This window comes from Amblyomma maculatum, chromosome 7 (genome assembly GCF_055883805.1).
Source record: "Amblyomma maculatum isolate TAMU_Amacu chromosome 7, ASM5588380v1, whole genome shotgun sequence".
NCBI lineage: Eukaryota > Metazoa > Arthropoda > Arachnida > Ixodida > Ixodidae > Amblyomma > Amblyomma maculatum.
In genome coordinates this window covers 125,813,082-125,834,027 of record NC_139350.1, presented here as the reverse complement: position 1 = coordinate 125,834,027, position 20,946 = coordinate 125,813,082, and the positions used below count along the sequence as shown (strand labels likewise).

Below are 20,946 nucleotides of genomic sequence, written 5' to 3'. Positions count from 1 at the left end.
GGAGCTGCTCTAACGCCTGCTGTCAAATTTTCCTGGAACCCATCTTCCCACGCCTGACATTATAACATGGGAGCCTTATAATCCCTCTATATGCTTCCGCGGAGCCCGATAAAGTGATCTACAGTCTGCAGCTACACGATAAAAAGGAAGGGGGGGGGGGGGGGGGGAGAGTATTCTGGGTGACCTCGCCCTGGGCCACCTGCTTTCCGAAACCACGTGCACTCATGGCCTCTGGTGCGTGAATCAGCGGCCCGATCCGGCCGTGGTTCCATCGCCGGCGCTCCACTCCCGCACGCGCGCTTTATTTAGTGCTTCTTCCCTGGTTCTCGTCGCAGGCAATCCAAACACGCCTGCCGAACCGCGCCCTTGTTGCCTCACCGTCAGCGAGGAAATTAGCGCCGGTCGGCGGCCCAGTTTCCGGAGCGTTCACCGCGGCCGGTGAGGAAGAACACGTGGTACAGGTTACGGTGAAGCGCTTGGCTGCGCGACCGCGCTTGTGATGATGATCCTGAGCAGATCCTATGTAATAAAGGCAACAGCCCTTTTGGCGGAGTGCCTAAAGCGCCCAGTTATGTTCATTAAGCGCTGCATTTGACTCGGGGCCCGCTACTATAGCTGAACGTGTCAGCGATGCCAGGTAGCCATAAGGATGTGCCAACGGCTATGGAGAAATACCGAAAGCGCAAGCGCTGGCTAAATGCACCCGCCGTGGTGGTGCAGTGGTTAGGGCGCTCGACTGCTGTGCCCAAGGATGCGGGATCGAATCCCGGCCGCAGCTGCCGCTTTCCGGTGGAAACGAAAAGCAAGGCACCCTGTGCTGTGCGATGTCAGTGCACGTTGAAGAACCCTAGATGGTCGAAATTTCCGGAGCCCTCCACTACAGCGTCTCTCTCATAGCCTGAGTCGCGTTGGGCCGTCAAACCCCACAAACCAACAAATCAACTAAATTGCATCAACATACATTCTATGGGGCATGGTGTGTTTCTGCACATGCGCCTTTGATGTTTGCAAGCATTCTGGTTTCCTTGCTTCCATAGAAGACAGAGTCGCTATAAGAGGAGTGTTCGAGAATTACTGCTTGTTGGCCTGAAACGTTTCGGCCCGGGGAATAAAAAAGGAAAACATTACATGGCGTTTCTTTGCAGCCGTATTGCTGCACGCAGGTGAATTCTAATGAGTAATTACCATTCATTTGAAACGGTGTTATATTTTATTGACCGTTTCGATTGTTCGCTTTCCCAGAAGCATGCTTATTTTGTAGGTAATATACAACAACGGTGACGCAGTTGCTGTACGGGGGCTGCAGTGCCTCTGCGTGCCGTCGATGAGTGTGGCGGCTGCTGATCGCATGACAACGTGACAGCCCCCGCACTTTGCGTCGACTTCTGGCTCGTTCTTCAAGACGGCATAGCATCAGCCCTACTTTCTCTCCCGCCTTTCCGCGTGGTGTGCGGACAGCTTGCCGTCACTAGCGACTTCGACGTAATCATCGCGCACAGCGAAGGCGAATGCAAAGAGAGCCAACAGTCAGTGATACCAAGGACAGTGTTGGTATTTTTTTCTCTTGGTTTTCCTCTATGTGGAATTATAATGTAATCATAGAGATAAGCGATTATACAGTAGGAGGAAAAACGACCAACGGATCCACCAAAGGCATATCATTGTTTTTCTTCTGCTTTCTAGTCTTTTTTTCTTTATGATTGCGTTATTATTCTACTTTGATGAACGCCAAGCGTTAAACATTCCTCTGTGCTTTCTTTGGTATCAATGCGTGTTGGCTCCCTTTGCATTCGTCTCATAACGAGCGCCTCATACCCTTACGTTACTTTGCTGGATAGTGGAAACTATAGGGCTTCCTCACCTGGCCGCCTAGCAATAGAAGAGGCGTTTATTGCTGAGAGGATGTTGCCTTAAATGGAACATTTCCTCGATCCCCATCCCTACCCCACCCCTCTCCTAGGACCCTACGGCGACAGGCTGGAACACCTACGGTTAGAAAGAAGAATTTTCTCACCACCACACAAACAACTTCCTTCCTCGGACGCTATAGACTGGAGAAAAATACAAACAAACACATTCCCTAATCTTCACATTTTAAATAAGATAAGCCCAACAAAATACACGAGTTACTGTCCTTGGTGCGGTGCAAGCCCCACACTCTATCACATCTCTTGGGAATGCCAGGACAAACCTGACCCAACGTTAATAGTGCCGTGCCCGACACACGAGCAGTGGGAGGCGGCCCTGACCAGCGACAACCTGGACCAGCAAGCCTGGATTATCCAGCTAGTCCGCAAGTCAGCTGCTGCCAGCGGAGCCCTGGACTAGGGGCACCTCTCTCTCTCTCTCTCTCTCTCTCTCTCTCTCTCTCTCTCTCTCTCTCTCTCTCTCTCTCTCTCTCTCTCTCTCTCTCTCCCGCCACACAATTCAAAACTTCAGATTTTGAAGACGAAAAGGACTCCGTGATCACGAACCGGGAGTTCTTCATTGTTAATTGGCTCACAGAAGAATATTTCGCGGTGAAATCAGCCTGTTTGTCTTACGTCATTCAAAATGAACCAACTTCAGTTCGTCATCGGTGCCCCTGCAAGCTAATAGAACATTGAACGATTTCGTGACTCGTCGATGGCACGAGGTCGTCGGACTTGGTTATGTTCGGAACCACTATAAGGCGTTGAAGGAGGCCTCCACAGCCAAGAGCCGCAATCGGTCGCGGAGTCTGGCCAAGAGATCGACCTGTACAGTGACGGAGTACATGCCAACTATTTCGCGCAAGAGCACATCAGCCAAGCATGTAATTCTTTAGCGCAGTAGCTTTACCAAAGAGGTCTTCCGTGGTCGCGGTCATCTTAGCAGTAATGGTGTCTGTCGTAAATGAAATCTCGGGGGCGTCAATATCAAGAGACCACGTAGTCTCCGATGAGTTCGACTTCTGGCCACTAATTAAGACTATGCTTTGTGTGGCTATGTAACCAAGGTGGATATGAGATAAATGGGCTCAAGCAAGAACTTCGTTGGAAGAAATGGGGCTTACTTTCCTGTCACTTATATATTATCCATAAAATCATTCCCCCAATAAAATAATTAGAATTCGCCCATGCTCCCCTTGCTTTCGCTGGCTGGTCTCCTTCATGTAATATTTTTACCACACCTTATAGCCTGCCCTGTCTCCCGCTTGCTCCCATTTTACTTCCTCTTACTCACTGTCTCTTTGTTTCCGCCACTGCAGTCCAGTTGCCTCCGAGCATGGTGGCAGATGCCACGGCTGGCACAAACCTTGTTCTTCATCATTTTAATCATTTTCAATAGAACCATTTGAATATGATGGAGATGAGTATGAGGAAATTTCTGGTGTATCTGCAAGAAGAGAACACTGAAATTGTGGGGAAGAGGTCGAGGAACTTCTAAGGCAAGATAAAATTAGATTTTATTCTAGTCTATGGCTGAATAGAGAACATGGCAGCAAGTGCCGATGGTCTGATAGAATGAAATTTAACGGACGTTTTCGGCTTTCCATTCACCAGAAATGCTCCTATGACTCCTGACATGGTCCGGAAGGCCGAATGACACAGTTCCGTTATTCAACCTTATGGGCGCATTTTAGAGAGCGATCGATAGTAAAGACCCGGGATACTATGCGTGCGAAGTACTCTTAGGGGCAATCTCGGTGGTATCTGCCGAGCAGCTAGGACGGACGCCCGGACGTGTACGGCGTCAAGACGTATGCAAATGTGTTGCCTTCATTCACACAGACCACTCAATCATTTTACCAACGTCCAGCAGTACGACGCTTTTGACAAAAATGTGATCTCTGCTGGCGAGTTTTATCATTGAAACGTTCTGAGAACAGGTTCCGTTGGAGAACTGCCGCGGAAACCTGAATTCCTTGTCAGCAATTCGTCCTGTCTCTGTCGTTCAGTTTTGCACCTTCTAAATTGCTACCTTCGAGATGCCTTCCCCCTTCCCTTTCTTTTTTCTTTTTGGCGGCGTTTTGAAACCTTCGTTATTCTCGCTACGCTGACTATTCCTTTTACACGTTGTTTGCTCTTAACCCTCGCCTGCCATTTTCCTTTTGCTGCACGTCTGCGTCCTTGGCGCAGTGCAGCGCCAGAGATGACGAGTCAACGTTATTGTGTTTTCACTGCGCTGCCGAATTCGCGGAGAAGCAGAAACAGAAACGCCAGGACCGTTTCGTCTGCCTGTCGCGCCTTATTTTTGGAACCGTACGCCCCACGTCTGCGAACGGCCGCTGTAAGTCGCAGCTTCCGGTTCCTCGTAAATCTTTCAGCGCGCGGTTTCCGCATTCAATGCGCAAAAGCCGAATGACAGAAAGTGAAGTTTGTGCCCCGTGGCTTTTATTTCTTTTACATGCTTTTACGCGCTGCCCTCAATTATTTCAGAGTAGTAATGTTGCGACGTGCTTAATTATCACCAACCAGCATGCAGCACTTTCCAACATTTCAAGCGTTTACTTGATACTAGTCGCGAGAGTGGACAGGGCGAACGAAGAAAGAACACGGGCACGGCGCTACTGCGACTAAAATGGCGCCGTTCCCGTGTTCGTTATTCGTTCGCCCTGTCCACTCCTGCTCCTTGTATCAACTAGTCGTGTACCAACTCGCCCAACAGTAGGTTCTTCTGTACTGATTAGGTCTTCGTGCGCGCTTGTTAAGGGCCGAACTCTTGCATGTTAAATAAGGGTAGATATTAAGAGCCAATAACTTTTTCTGGCGATAGTTTGCCGTCGTATGCAGTCAAAACTGCGCTAGGGCGAAGAACTCCATATGGAACAATAATGTATGGAGCTTATGACTGCCGAGCAGGAAATCGATGCTATAATTGGTGGCAACCCGCATTTTAAACAGCGGCGCCGAGGCCCTGGTCATGACTCCTATTCCACGCTTTACAAGTGTAGCCGAAATCCGATTCTTCTGTCTCGAACGACCTTGGATAAGTTTTCACGTTCGCGCGACAATGTTTGCGGTCCTTCACGGATCGCCAACGAAAAGTCGCGACCTCAGGATGGATCCGTTCATATCATGTGGCCACTTATACTGTATGCGCACGTCGTGAAACGCGGTCTAAGTTCAAATGAGACAGAGAGAGATAGAGGCTTTGCGTTCTCCGACTTGTTCCAGAAAAAATATTGTTCCAGAAAAATCCGCGCATCACTGCACTACCCTATTTAGGCAATTATTCAACTTTATTTGGTCCTCATGGCTTCTTACGGTATGATAAAGCATGCAGTCGTCCGTAAAAAGGCGAATGGTGACGTCAACTTGGTTTGTTACGTAATCTATGTACAATAAAAGCAGAAGTGGAGCCAGAACAGAGCCCTGTGGAACTCCGGACAAAACAGGAACACTGTCAGAGAAGCGGTCATTGTATTCCACGTACTGGAGGCAGTTTGAAAGAAAATCTTCGATCCAGCGAACAAAGGGGCCGTCCTCAAGTAGGCTGTTTAGCTTGCAAAGTAATTTAACGTGGGAGACACGATCGAACCCTTTCGAAAAGTCCATAAATATTATCTCTACCTGTAGCTGGTCATTAATGTTTTGAGTTAGGCCATGAACGGTTTCTACGAGTTGTGTCACTGTTGACAGTCCGTGTTGAAAGCCATGCTGATTTGGAGGAAGTAAATTGTTTGATTCTATAAATTCTGCCAAATATTTAAAAATTATATTTTCTAGTATTTTACAACACGTGCATGTTAGGAAAATTGGGCGGTAATTTGACAGGCAAGAAGAGTCGCCTGATTTCGGTATCGGAATTATTTTTGCTACCTTCCACACAGCCGGGAGGTGACTTTCATGGATCGATTTTTAGAAGATTAAATAAAGGAACTTGCTTACTGGTTCTGCATATCTTCTCAAAAAAGTGTTTGGTATTTGATCTGGGCCACTGCTTTTCTTTTCGTCTATATTCAACAAAAGGGATAAAATGCCAGCTTGTGATATTTTTGGGCATGCCTAGAACACTGTTCTGGTTGTGGCTAGGTAGACACTAGTTCAAAGATCCGTTATCAACGGTGAAAATGGGTTGGAAATACTTATTAAAAGACTTAGCTTTCTCATTACTTTCCTGAGGAGTCAGTGAAGGCATGTTGTCACGTTTGGCACTTATGTAACGCCAGAAGTTTTGCGGTGAGTTCCTGATAAAATTTTGTAGTGAATAATTAAGGGAACAGTTTTTGGTAATGCGTACTTTGTTTTTTAATGACCTTGTTAGCAGAGTTATTTCCGAGTCTATTTTTCTACATGGGCGCAATGTTCTTTTTTTTTCTTTCGGAGTCTCTTAATTTTGCGCTTTACGCGGATTATGTCTCGTGATATGCAGGGACTGTGTTTTTTAGTCCTTTTCTGTAATTGGGAAACGAAGGAGTTAATACAGTGCATCACAATGGGTTTGAACTCGGTCCAGATTGCATCTACAGATGAATGTTCATCGGAAACTAAATTTAAGAAATTATCGTATTTAAAAGCTAGATATGTCATAATAGCAGCAGCATCTGCGTTCTTGAAAGACAGCACACGCTTTGCAGGACCTAATGTTCGGACAGGATTTGGAAATTGTAAAGAGCAGTGGATTATTCTGTGATCGGATAATAAGCCTTCTAGAGGTTCAACGTGAGCTGTGTTTTCAAGGAAGTGGTTGCTAACGAATATGACGTCCAAAAGAGAACTCAAGCAACCGACAATCCCGGTTGGGAAATTGACAATTTGGGTCAGGTTGTATGAGAACAGGATATCTGATATGCTGTTAAAGAAAGATCTAGCAGGTCAGATTACACCTTGGCAGCGAAAGGGAACAATTATTTGTCAGTCGTCCTGCAAGAGAGTTTCTTTGAAAGACTCAAATTAATTACAATATAAGAACATTTGAAATTTACAGCAAACAACATGGATGAGATGCTGACAGGGCGAAATATGGCGGCATTTGGGCATAGCTTCCCCTTGCGCGTGCATGGTGGAGGCCTGTTTCATCCTGAGCCATATTTTCACATGCAGACCAGATTGTGAGCCACATTGGTCACGGAGCTCCTACGGTAGCGGCAGGATGAGCGTGTAACCACTCAACGGGCATCGGCAGAAGTCTTTCGTTAACGAGCAGGCATACGCTCTTCAGACCAGAGAACAGTGAAACTTAGTGACCAACCCGTTAGGCATTGCATCTGGGTAATTCATGTCCAAGCTCATCAGATTGAAACAAGTATTTTGCTGCAGCATTTACCAGAAAAAAAAAAAAAAGCTGGTCATGTGTCGGCCCTTTGAATTTTTCGAAACGAACGCGGAACTATTAAACTTGATTAAAATGTACAAAAATAATCCTGTCCTTCTTAACCATGATATTTTCCCCGAAGAATAAAAACACGGCACGCCAGTATTAGCCAGCAATATACTGACAGTAGGAAATTTTTCACGCAAGTTCTACGCGTTATTTGAGACCTTAAAGTGCCCTCTTTCCGACCTCTTGTAAACGACGCACGCGATATTCGTGGAGGCTATAAACCACTCTAGGAGCTATCAGAGGCATAAAATACTTACTAAAAATATTTTCGCTCGATTAAAATAGACCTGGTTTTGGAAAAAAAAACATTTCCCGATAATTACGTTACTTCCTAATGCGAAATTTGAGCCCTGCTCGTCAGCTGTTTCACGTTTTTCGATAGATTGAGGCAAAGATTTCGAGCAAGACATGTATGCGCTATTACAGACAACTATTTTATTTTTCACACATATCCCTTCAAGAAACACTCCACTAGTAGTTCGTGACTGTCAATAAGGAAGCTTTGTGGTCGGAGAAATGAAGAGAGCAATTAAGTTATCGGGAGGTTGCGCGAGGCAGCGCGTGGGCCCATAGAAACGTTGCGCGGCGAAGAGACTAATGCCACAAGCTGCAGATGAGAAGAAAGAACCTTCTCAAATATCTTAAACTGACTTGAAAACGATGTAGCCAAAGTTAGCAAGTGTCTCATCGAATTTCTAGCAATATATGTTTTAAAGGAGAATGAAGGCGGGCTAGATCCGGGCCAGGCCTTCCTCGAAAGCCAAGGGACGATCGGCTAGAGATCTATGCAAACTAAATCAAAAATTCATGCTTTTTTCTGTGAGTGTGTGAATTCTCGGTTATTGGACAGTTATTCCCCTGCAGTTCGGTGTGGGCGCTCGCATTATTCATGAATTACTCTCTTAGCAGTGTGTACCATGTGTGGTGACGTCTTCCACTTGAGCTCTGAAGCGTGCCTTTCATAATTGGTTCACAGGAATGGAAAGGCGCAGTATCTGTCACACTTGCTTCTGGGTACACCTGAATCATGCAGTAAGAGAAAGAAGGAAGGTGGTAGTGAAAGTGGAGCTGGTTATAATGGAAAGACGCAGTATCTGTCACACTTGTTTCTGTGGACACCTGTGGAGTAAGGGTGCAACTCACCGAGCTTGCAGTCGTAGCGACCCCCTCCCCCAGCAAGTGGCCAGCCAGTTCCTCCCCTCCCCCGGAAACAGAGCATGCTACTTAGGGAAGAATAGTTTCCTCCGTTCCACTGCGTCAAGTGCCAACGTGTTATAAGCGCACATGGAAAGTAAAGCTTGCATATGAATAAAAGCACTTGCTGCTGGGCTAGTTGGTTTTGGTTCATAATTAAAATAGTTTAAGGCGCAAAAAACAGACAAACACAAAGGTAAGGGACGGGACGAAGCACCAACTCCCAAATTATTTTATTGCATGAAAGGGGTTGTCTATGAAATCCCCCTGTCTTGCGGCCACTCCTACATAGGTCAGACAGGCAGGTGCCTGAATGAGCGGACGAGGGAACACGAGAGGAACACGAGAAAAACGTACAGCAGAACAAGGAAGGCACCCATATAACTAAGCACATTAATGAATGCCCGTCCCGCAATTGTGAGCCATGCTTCACTGATGTGCACATTCTGGGCAAAAGCAAAGATAAGTATGCCAGGAAGTTGATAGAAGCGTTTTATATCAAAAAGAAGGCGACGTGTGCGTAAGCGACACATCAATTTTATTATATAACTGTGAAAAGATATTCCTGGAGCGCGCCTTATCAGGTCGTTCCTGAGCTTTAGGTGACACCTACGCATGTGACTAAAAACTATTTAAGTACGTTTTCTTGCACGCAATAAAATCAGTTGGGAGTTGGCGCTTCGTCCCGTCACTTACCTTTGTGTTTGTCTGTCTTTTGCGCCTTAAACTATTTTAATCTTGCATATGAACGAGGTTATGCTGTCTATTTGTTCAACAGCGCCAAAGAGCAAATATTGGGAATTAGTATAGAAAAAAAAATGGCTGTTAGACTCTTGCGAAAGAAACAGGTGGTAAACTGGTCCGCTCTTCGATCTTACTCATCCCGCTCGAGCCACTAGACAGCTGCTCGTATCATGGCATTGTCGCAAGGCGGCCTCTACGCTCACGAACTTCTTTCTTCATCTCCAATTCCGCTCGCGCATCCAGCAGGAACTCGCACCAAGCGTGATGTCTGGATACGCTCGTTCGAAGAATGCGGAGGCAACAACCGCTGCTGCCCCTCGTGCAGTGCTGCGTCTATATTTCGAACACCAGAGCTGAGATTTGCCCGCTGTGCGGTTCGAGTGGATTCTTCGTTGCCCCCGCGCGCCTGTCACGGGCTCCGGTCTCCGCTGTCTCCGCGAATGACACGAAACACGCGCGCGCTTGGCTCTGTTGCCCTCTCCCCAACTCCGCATCCGCGGCTACGGAACGTTAGTGGTGACCCCATCGCTGTGGCCTGGAAGCGCAGCGCATGGCGCTGCAGTCCGCATGCCACTGACTTGTCCTATTTCTAACAGGCAGTAGAACCACTAGCCTCCACCAGGAGGACGATTAGCGACCATAATTTATGACTTGGCGCAGATTGCACCAAGCGCAAGCAAGGGGATGAACACAAGTGCTATTCACAACTATTTATTCTCGGCTTCGAATAGCTGGAAAAAAAGATAAATAAGTAAACTTGCACACTTCAGAATGGAATTTGCTTACGTTCAGCGATGTCTTCATGGGTGCGCACGCACGCACAAATGCCCATCACCAAGCTACGTAATGGAGCTTTGCTGTAGAAATTCCCTTAACCGCTTTCTCATACCTCAAACCTCTCCTGACGACCGACTTAACCATCACACTGAGTACTCGACATGGCGATTCCCTGATTTCCGAGCGTTAAGGGGCTCTACACTTTCAGAGATGTGCCCTGTGCCCGACCATGGTGAACTTGGTCCGCGCATGCGTCTTGTTCACATTGGCTGCTAGGCGATACTCCATGACTGTGCACACAGACTCGCGGTCACCTCGACGGCCAATCTTTCGGTCTGTGGTATTGGTTGCCGCACTGAGCGTTTGGCAGCTACCGCAGCCTCTCCTCCGCTGTTCCCGCTCGCGTACAGAGAGGCCCACCGACCGGCGGTCGTGCGAACCTAGGGGTTTTCGGGGGAAAGCGGCAGCTCTTGACTCGGTGGCCGAAATCGCCGCGGGCTCCGTTCGTCGTTGGCGCGATGAAGTCCTTCTGCTGGAGGCCGCAGTTTACAAGAAAAAAGGTCCGTACCGCTGGTTTCTAGCTGCGCTCGGTAGCTAAGGAAATCGCCTTCGATGTGCAGGAAATTCGTAGCTTGATGAAGGAAAAGAGTGTGCAACTTGCTTGATCTCTATGCTGTGTTTTGTACTTTGCCGAGAAGCGCCCGTGATTTTTAATTATTCCCACTCTGTCAACAGCCCCTTCCTGTCAAGCAGACGTTTCACTAAAGGCGCCAGTGTGGCTATATAACAATGTGGCAGATCATTTCTATGCAGCTTTTCTGTATAGAAGTCAGTGTTTGCATCCTCTTATGTACATGCATGTTGAATGTCTAAATCTCAGTAATGTTAATGTACTTGATTAAGTTCAAAGTGTACTAGGGTAGTTTACGTAATGTAATGGTGATTTTGCACTCACCGTTTTTATTTTATTATATGACAGTTTCTTATGTCATGTCAAAGCTTATGGACATGACGCATCGTACGATCCTTTCAGCTTGCCGGTACTGGCAAGCGCTTCAGCAAGGTTGCATCCATGATTCACAATCATATGGATTTTGTGGCAGTTATATTAATTAACATTTCAGTTGGTCAAAAAGTCATGCCAGATACCTTGAAACGCTGCAAACGCAAAAAGAAGCCAGGCAACACCATGCTGATGTCGCCCGCTTCCTTGACATGTGTTGCACTGTTTCAAGTTCAATATTTGAGACGGCAAATGTATTAGAGAAATTCCAGTGCACATTTGTGAATTTTTCGCTCTTTTTGGCCGCAGTAAAAAATATAAATTAGTCGCCATGATATCGTCTACCCCAATCTGCTTCTCCTCCCGCCTCCTCTGTATGCTCTTGCTGTCGGTTAAACTTGTTTATTAAGCCAGATCTTAAAAGGGACTTTTTTCTTTTTTCCGCTCACTGCTGCTATACAGATCGTTCAATCGTCATGGTCGGATGGCGAAAAATTTGCACTGAGTCCGAAACGAAGGTTTCAACCCTAGATTTGACTATGCGTCGTGTGGCCCACGTGACAGAGGCATCAGATGCGGATACCTCTCCTTGGCCCTAAACCTGATGAGCGCGTTGGCCATCGACCAGCGCGCAAAGCTAGCTAGTGTGAAGGTGCCAGCAGGCTCTTTGATTGACGAACAACACAGAAGCTGGTTGTGGGAATTTGGATCAGCAGTTACATTATTTTTTCGAGATATTTCTTTGGGTAAACTGCGTGCCTGCTATTCGCGTGCTTTGCTTCGTTTCCTGACAGCGGTGAATAACCGCTGTCAGGAAAAAAAAAATTAGGGTACCGACTGGTGCGTCTTCGTACGAATGAAGCCGAATGGTTAACGTGACTAATTTCTGAACTCTGGCGTGGAATAGATTCATGTGCATAATGCAGATGCTCTCTACGCGTGCCTTTATTGTATGATTTGGGTCAAACGTTTTTTGTGACCTACCTGGATGTGTTCCCAGCGCGATATCGACGGCCTGCACAGTTGTTGAACTGAATTCACTCTTGTTCTATCACGTACGAAGGTTTTTTGGTGTGTACGCAACCGTGTTAATAATGCTCTTGTACGCGCACATGACACATGATGAGCACAGAATGTCAACGCTGCAGTGTTCTATTTCTTTCTTGTTTGCGCCTATATATATTGAGCAGCTGGTGAAATATTTAAATTAAATTATTGGTTCATTTCAAGCGGTAGGAATGCGTCAAGTCGTTCTCACACACGCTTCATGTATGCGATAATACTTGCAACCACCTACTCTAGGAAAACATGTTCTTGGTGCGCCGTATTTTTCTTTCCTTTCTTTTTTTTTTTGTACTAATGAAAGCGCAAGGCATTGAAGCAATGCGCAACTTGAACCAATCGTAATATTTCTGCACGATACAACCTGCGAGTACTTTAGTAGCGACCACGGTGGAAGTCTATTCTTCCACCGTGGTAGCGACCAACGTTTTCGCATTGGCCCACAATCCACTGATATTTAAAACACTTTTTACAGCAAAGCAGAAAAACCCGCGGCGATATTGCAGCCATTTCACAAACTTTAAAAAGGCGTGCCGTTTCTATTTTGCCAATTTCAAATGTGTGACGAACTTCAGTTGCATTTAACAGCAATAATATATTACCACAGCAAACTGACTCATCACTTCTGATGCGGAAACTTTACAAGGCGTTCATATTTGTTTTTTATGACAGCTTTTCTTCCTATGTTTAAAATTGCTATCTTGGAAACTACCACCATGCAGTAGCCATATAAGTGTTTTGTGAGGGCACTTTTAAAACTTTTTTTTCGGCTGCCAGTGGAAAATGACGTTGTCTTATCTTTAATCGCGGGCGTAAATCGACAGCGCCCTTTCTTTCTTTCTTTCTTTCTTTCTTTCTTTCTTTCTTTCTTTCTTTCTTTCTTTCTTTCTTTCTTTTTTTCTTTCTTTCTTTCTTTCTTTCTTTCTTTCTTTCTACATCTTTCTATCTTTCTATCTATCTTATCTTTCTACACGCACGCTGCGTGTTTAATGTTCTATAGAACGCTTATACACATCCCTGCGAGTCTTTTGATGCCGATTCATACACACGTATACATATTTTCACGGTATTGGCGACTAGGGCTAGGTTAACAGAGCCGGTGCAGGTGGAATTACACGATCCAAGGTTTAGGTACGTCCTGCCAGTCCGGAGCCGATTTACTTCGTCTTTTTCTCCGAGCGCCACTTCAACGTCTTTCGCTCCGAGCGCCCCCTGGCAATATGTACTTGCACACAGCTGCTTAGAGCTTGGCACCGTCACGTAATGCACGCAGAGAACGCACGAATGGCAGTCTTGGCCCGTAGGATCGATGTAAGCTAACGATCGTCTTCCTTCGCTATAAAAAAAAATAATAAGACATGTAAGTACGGCTTGCACCGCCACAACAGTCGTCATTAGGCACCAGTCGATAGCGCACCTATGCGATTAGGTGGTCTTTCTTCTTCTAGCCCGCCCCCGATCTCATAGATTCATGGAGCGCGATGTTTACGAAAAAGCCCATTTCAATCGAGGTTTTTCTCATGCAACCTTGGAAGATGATACAGCTTAATGCTGAGTGCAATCATTATGCTAGATTATACCACTGAATTTCGATAAATGTGCCTCGAATGCAGACAAATAATATTTTATGCATGTGCCGCGTTCCTTAAATTTATGACTGCCTATGTACATAGTACTATATATACTATGTACATGTATGTCTATGTACGTAAATACTACATAGTACATAGAAGCAAAAAAGGCAAATGCGCCTGAATCAGAATCGGGAGATTCCCGGCCTTATTCCCACTCTAATCAATCATTGCCGGGGATTTATATACTCTTCAATTGCACTTTTATGACAGAGGCTGAAAAGTTGCTTCAAACTTCACCTCTTGATTATCAACATATGAAAGGCGGCACAAAAAAAAAGGTGAATGAACTTAAAGTGTTTGATTTGTGTATTGTCGCTATTGAGGATCCAACTTGCCAATGTTCGTTAATTGAGGATCACTGTACATTGTATTAAGTTGGGGCATTTGATTTGTGCATGTGGCGGCATTTGTTTGCGTAAGTCGTTTCTGTGTACTGTTCTGCTTGAAGCGATCTCCTGCTGATGGGGAACGTTTGGTTTTGTTTAATGTGGACTTGCGTATAATTCTAACATAAACAGTATTATGAATCCAGTTTCCGAATCACTTCTGAAATAAAAAGAAATATATATATTTTTAGTATTTAAAATTTTGTGTGAATAACGCGCCTTGGTATTTCTTATTGAATGTTTTCTTTCCCTGTACTATATGAGCGCAACGAATACGTATTAATGCAGCGTCTGAATGTGTAAACTAAACTAACAGGTAATCATTTTAATCTCGACGTCAGATCGAGCGATCACGCTGCCATACTCGGCCGTGCAGCTACTAAGGAGGTCGACCGCTTCCCTTATATTTTATTTCGCTTTCTGGCTTACCTTGTTCACCTGATACATTTCAGGCGCAGCTAAACATTATTAGTTAAAAGATGAAAGCTTTTTCTCATTCGTATTAACGCACGCGAGCCTCAAGAACCACAATTATAGTGTTACAATGCAAAATACAATCGTCTAATCTTCTTCAGCTATGCACAAGTGTTTGCAGAAACCCCAGTAGTAATTTTATATTAAGCACTGAAACACAGGGATTGTAAAGTCAGCACTCGGGTTAGCATTGTATCATATGTATATATATATATATATATATATATATATATATATATATATATATATATATATATATATATATATATATATAGCAGATAAATGAGGGGGAAATAAGGGTACTCGTTATAATACATGAAGGAAAGAAGCCAACAGTCGGCGAGGCGGAAGGCATTGGGGATTGTACTTTATGTCTTTTTTTTTATTTTTACTTCGGTAATCACATAAATTAGTAATGTAATCTGTTCAACGGAAAGATAAACGCAAAGTAGAAGGAAAAACAACGTGCCGACCATCGGAACGTTGTTTATATATATATATATATATCACATCTCTAAGGGCTAGAAAGAGTGAAAGAAAAACTTACTTCGTTTTAGTTAAACAAAAACAAAAATAAAAGCTTGAAATCACTACTCTTTCCTTGACTCCCAGTGACCTCCAAATCCCAGGCAAGGGCCTGCAGTTGTCCCGCAGGGTCCGAGCTAGACACGGCAGCCTCCCAGTCCAAAGTGTTGTTTAGGTGGTGGTGGTGAGAATTGACGCGTTTGAATTGTGGTGCTGGCGGAGACTCTTGAGAGTTCCTTGGACTGCCAGAAGATCAAATCAGTCGATATTGTCGACCATAAACCCTGACTGCGCATTGGAGGGTCAAATTCTAAAGCTAAAGCTCAGCTACTTGGGTCATCTGATGAGAAGAGAGGAGTCGCTGGAGAAAGATTTGATGTTGGGAAAGGTTGAGGGTCGCCGGAGAAGGGGTAGGCAGCGAACGCGATGGTTAGATGGCATCCTCGAGACGCTACAGATGAAGTTATGTGATGTTAGGAAGATAGTGAGAAACCGAAAGCGTGGCGTTACATGGTCCATAGGGTCACAAAGAGTCGGACACGACTGAATGACTGAACTGAACTGAACTGAACTGAACTGGTGGTGAAAACTTTATGCCATGTTAAGAACCTTAAGTGGGTACATCCTAATGACGGGTCGGCTCTTGGCTACGTGTTGGGGCCGGAAGCTGACGTATCCTCGAGCAAAATATTGAGCTACTGCGTTACCTGGGTAACCCGTGGGAGCGGGCACCCGTAATAATTGAACAGGGTGTCGAGTGGGGGGAGAGAAGCGAGGAACCGGAAGGCTGGGCCAGAAATCCGACCACAGGCTAAGTTTCGCACGGTGGATTTAAGGTCGCTAAAGATTGTGGTGGCACGGGTAGTAGATATGGCGAGGGCAACCGCCGCCTCCTCCGCCTCCAGGGAAGTGAAGGCAAAAGTTGTACCTTGCCGCGACAAGTTGCAAAGAGTTGGAGACAATGCTGAGGGCGAACGCAGGGCGGGAGGAGTATGAGGCAGCGTCTACATAAACGGTCTCTGGCTGGAAGCCATAGTGTTTGTGAAGAGCGTCTGCGCGTGCCTTGCGACGAGCGACATGGTGCTCTGGGTGCATATTCTTAGGCAGGAGATGCACCTTAAGAACGCGGTGTATCGCAGGGGGAAGTGTATGTTGTGTAGAGCGGTGACCGGGAGGTGAGAGATGGATGCGAGCAAGGATGTTCCGGCCGGTGAGGTTAGATGATAATCGCTCCAACTGGGCTGAGCGGTGGGCTTCCGTGAGCTCAGCCAGGGAGTTATGGAGGCCCATGTGAAGGAGGCGTTCATTGGAGGTGTAACGGGGTAAGTTGAGGGCGGCCTTGTGCGCCTGTCGGATGAGGACGTTAACCCTGTCTTCCACCGCCCGCGTGAGAAAGACGTAGGAAGGGGAGTATACAACACGGGTCAGGACAAAAGCATGTGCCACCAGGCGTCTGAGGTTATGCTCGAGCATGCCGCGATGGCGGTTGGCTAAGCGGCGAATGAGGCAGATTGTTTGATGAACAATCACCATCAGCTTAGTGATGGTGGCAGTATTCCCAAGCAGCACAAACATTGGGCCCAGTGTTGGTACTACGTCGGTAACGACTGGTCTTACAATGGCCCGGACATTGCCAACACCATACCAACACTGGGCCCAAGATTTGTGCTGCCTGGGTTCTTGCCATTGTTTCGTATCAGGATACCAAGAATACGGATTTTGTTCACTTCTGGTATCCGGGTGTCGTCAATTGTCACGAAGATGAGGGGAGGAGGGCCGCTTGTTTAGGCGGAGTTCCGTCCTGGGCTTTAACCCAGGCCAGTGATTAAGTGGGGAGGTAAGATTTGCTTTTGGAGCATAACAATTTTGGCATTTAGAGGAGTACAGCCTGGATGTATAAGTTAACATTTATAAATGTATTGGCGAAAGAGCCATTTTGCAGATGCCTCCGCGTAGCCTGCTCAGCGACTTATGTGCGAGGGGTATATTATTTAAGCCCTCCCGGCAGTGCATCGTAATTTCGTGAAATATCAACAAGCTCACCGACCGCCTGGCCGAAAAAACCACGGGCATAGTTGCGGGCAGTCTATTTCCCTGAGCGCGGGGAATGTGCTGCTACTCAGACCATTTGAATCTGGCGGTCAGGTGGCGAATCTGGCGGCTAACAGCGATAGCTGTTGTATGGCTGGTGCCCAAGCAGGCAGCCGCGTTCGGTATTGTTCGTTTGACGCAAATAGAAGCACAGACATGTAAGGCACTGCTGGTGGTGGTTGAGAAGGCATGCGTACCCAAGAGGCCAGTCGCTAAACGACATGCTGCATTATTCGCAGCGGGCACGCTAAGCGTATAGAGAAAAATTGTCTTAGGGTTTGTGTTTTTTTTTATTAGCGGCAGCGCATGGACACCAAGCGGTCAATTCGCACATGATAGCTGATTTAGTTTACAACGTCCTAACTGAAATCAAAAAGTGAAACTGGGCATAGGCGAGGCATGTAGTGTGCAGAGAAGATGACAGGTGGTGATTAAGGTTAAAATAATTAAGGCGATGGCAGGGAGCGACCGAGATTCAGTTTTGCAGATGAGATCAGGTAGGTCGCAGGATTTTGTGGCCGCAGCTACCAAACTGCACGGTTAATTACTGAAATATGGTAAAGCTCATTGTCCTATAGTAGTTGGTAGTTATATTGATGGTGCTAAGCCGTCTTCAACGTCCTTGCATCGATGAATAAATGTGAAAGCCTTCCATGCATCGGAATGAGAGCTTGCGGAAGTCGTCTGGCTTTTTATGTTAGTTTGTTTTCTTTTCTTGTTTTTTTTGTTTGTTTGTTTGTTTTTTGTTTTTGTTTTTTTTTTGGGGGGGGGGAGCATCTGTGGATGCCGCATTATGAACATTTAGTGAAACGGCGCTTGTTACGCTGGGAAAAGTGTAGCAGATTTCTCCAGTACACTGGTCCCGGTTTCAATCTACATGGTCAAGATCAAGATACGGATTTCTTTGTTGCCTTCTTTTTTTTCAGCGCCAGCACCCCTCCACATGCTGAATAATAATGCGAATTGCAAAATACCATATTAGAGCCATATTTCATCGTGAACTTGAACCAGCTTGCCGAATTGGCGGTATTGCTTACATACTATAGCCCATCCATCAAGACAGCGACCAGCCACATGACACTAGGTTTTCGCTTGATCTCCCTATCTCCCAATGACCTGTCATCTACCGCTCGACGTTGAGCCCATTAGTCAAGTCAGCAGAGCCGCCATAAAGCATCTCCTCTTATCGTTGACCGCACTGACATAATGTTCTGGTTTGAGGGTGCCTCTCCGCCAAGGCTTCGGCATGTCAAAATTTATCACTTTAGGAGCACAGCGCGCCGCCACAGTCAGTGATGGACTGGGGTGCTCACGCCTCTTTTACCCTCGTGGGAAAGGGAGCTGCAATTAAGCGAACGTGCATGCAAACAATGCGTTGTGTTAATGGAGCCGCGGATGAAAAAATGAGATTGGTTATCTCGGCATACATTTTTACTGCGACGTGTGGTAGCTGATCGAACGTACCGTTTCTATAGCGTGGGCTGTTTATATCAGGTTTTACTGGACCACTGCGAGGGTTATATGAGGGGTCAATAGTCGCGCCGCTAACGCCCTGCCCTGTTGTGCCCCTGATTGGACCGTTTTGTTGTCTCACAGGCACATGCTCAGAAATTCTGTACAAGCATAATTTTGAACAGGAAGCTACTTAGAAATGAGGTTTTTTTTTTATATATATATCGTAATATTTAAAACCACTATATTCGCAGGTGTAGCCTCGATACGTTCGTAGGTATTCAGGGTTAGCTTTTGTATTACGATCGAACCCTTTCTTCATTGGTTTTTTATGGTAGTCTTAAGTGCTTGGCTGGAACGAAGGACAATATTTAAAATTAACATTACCTTGCGCATTGGAAGACTCTACCATTCCCTTCAATATTTTTCTAACAGCATCTTGCAATAACCTATAATGTTGCCTAATAAATTAAGTTGACCCAAAAACTGTTTACTTGGCTTCCGGGCGACATCTCATAAACGACTTCGACTTTCATGTTCGTGACGACTGCGTTGGCTTCTCATCGCTGTGCAGAGGTCACGTAGGGGCGGGTAAGGACGGTAAACGTGAAATAGAATGTAAAAGTGCATTAAAAGGACCAAAATTCACGCACCCAAGATGGCGGCAAGCACACTTCGGCCTCAAACAGCTAGGTTTCCTAAACAGAGACTTCATGGCCTGTAGCTTTTTTTCTTTGCTCTTTGGTTTCCACCACTGTCGAGAATAAGCGCCGAAGTCCCAGTCAAAGCACCGCCAGTCGTTGTGCTTCTCGTAATACGGAACCCGAGCACCTATTCGCGAACGCTTTCAGCCGAAATGAAACCCTCAGTTTAGGATCCTCTTCGCTGAAAATTGCACAAATGTCAGGGTATCGAAACTTTTTCTTATACCGGCCACGTCTCATAAAGGGCGAATCTGGCAAAGGCTGAATTTCTGAAGAGCCAAAGATTGCTGGTTCAGGTGACCATCTGCTTTGTATTAGATCGCATGGCTTCTTCGCGCAGCGTGTCTCAAGCGGAAGTTACAAATTCGCACATTTAGTACACTGCATGGTTAGCGGCATCGCTCTATCTCCCCATAAATGCCACTGCAGTGTTGTCCAGACACTGCGCAAACGACTGCTCTTGATCATTACCTCTCATGTCATTAAGACGTTTGCACAACAACAGACGTTTTCCTGAAGGCGGAAGAGGCAATTTGAGAAGCCGCAAAGGTCGCGCGTGTCGCGTTTTTTTTTTATTTATTAATATTGTTCTAATTAACTATTTGGCATTTTTCTGCGAGTTTGTCGCACAAAGTGGACATGAAAGTTCTCGCATATTTAATCGGCGACTCGTTCTTGCCTGAATTACCGACAGCGTCAGCGATTGTGCAAAGTACGTCGTGGGGCGCACAACACTCCTAATTATTATTAAAGGTATTAACTGATATTGTTTCCAGCTATTGCCTCGGCATGAGCGGTACGCTAGAAGAAAAACTTAGGGGGACATTTAGGGTATGACGCGATAGCAACCTTTCTAACCATGCAGAGACCTAATACTGCACAGTTGAGTAAGATACCACTTAACTTAGAAGACCACAAGACATGCATATCCGGCCTTGTTTGTTCCCAAGCCGCACCACTGTACCTTGTGTGGCCTATTCAGTGTGGAGTCTATGGCGCTCAGCCCAAGGCTCGTGAACGGGTTCCGAAACCCGCCAATATCCCAGAAATATTCTTCAAACTAAACTGAATATTTTATAAAGTTAAATCATTTCAGACATGCGGCGAAATTTGATTCGCAATACATTCCATGCTTTCGTAACTTTCATTCCACGTGTGACGTCACGCCTGATGTGAGCATTGTGGGGTGTTTTAAATTCTCGCGCGAGAGCACGCGCCTCTGACGTAGGGACCATAGCGACCAGTCCAGATTTTTCATTCATGACCAACGATGCTAACGCCGAGTTTTCTGTTACACGGGGCCCTAAACGCTACCGTGTCCAAATAGCTTAATTTTACGTGTATGTGCTTGGGGAAATTTATTTATTTACTTGCGCATCCGCTGTAACGATCAACGCTTTCTGGTCCCTAAAGTGGTGATTTAATTCATGATATTTCGATTGAGTCTTATTACAGCTCCGATGTCAGTGCACGTTAAAGAACCCCAGGTGGTCGAAATTTCCGGAGTCCTCCACTACGGCGTCTCTCATAGCCTGAGTTGCTTTGGGACGTTAAACCCCACAAACCAACCAACCAACCTTTCTTGAAAACGAGTTATTACGTCAAGCGTATAA

At 45.9% G+C, this 20,946-nt stretch overlaps 1 protein-coding gene across 5 annotated transcripts in view; it reads left to right on the top strand.

The window, feature by feature from the left end:
- The first annotated feature begins 10,505 nt into the window (after positions 1-10,505).
- The window catches only part of LOC146184673 (uncharacterized), a 233,890-nt gene continuing 223,449 nt past the window's right edge, over positions 10,506-20,946 (top strand). For all 5 annotated transcript variants that reach the window (XM_084609450.1, XM_084609448.1, XM_084609449.1 and 2 more), the window contains exon 1: positions 10,506-10,562. In XM_084609450.1, the coding sequence (XP_084465576.1) occupies positions 10,521-10,562 (42 nt within the window). In that variant the 5' untranslated portion in view covers positions 10,506-10,520. The remainder of the gene's footprint in view (positions 10,563-20,946) is intronic.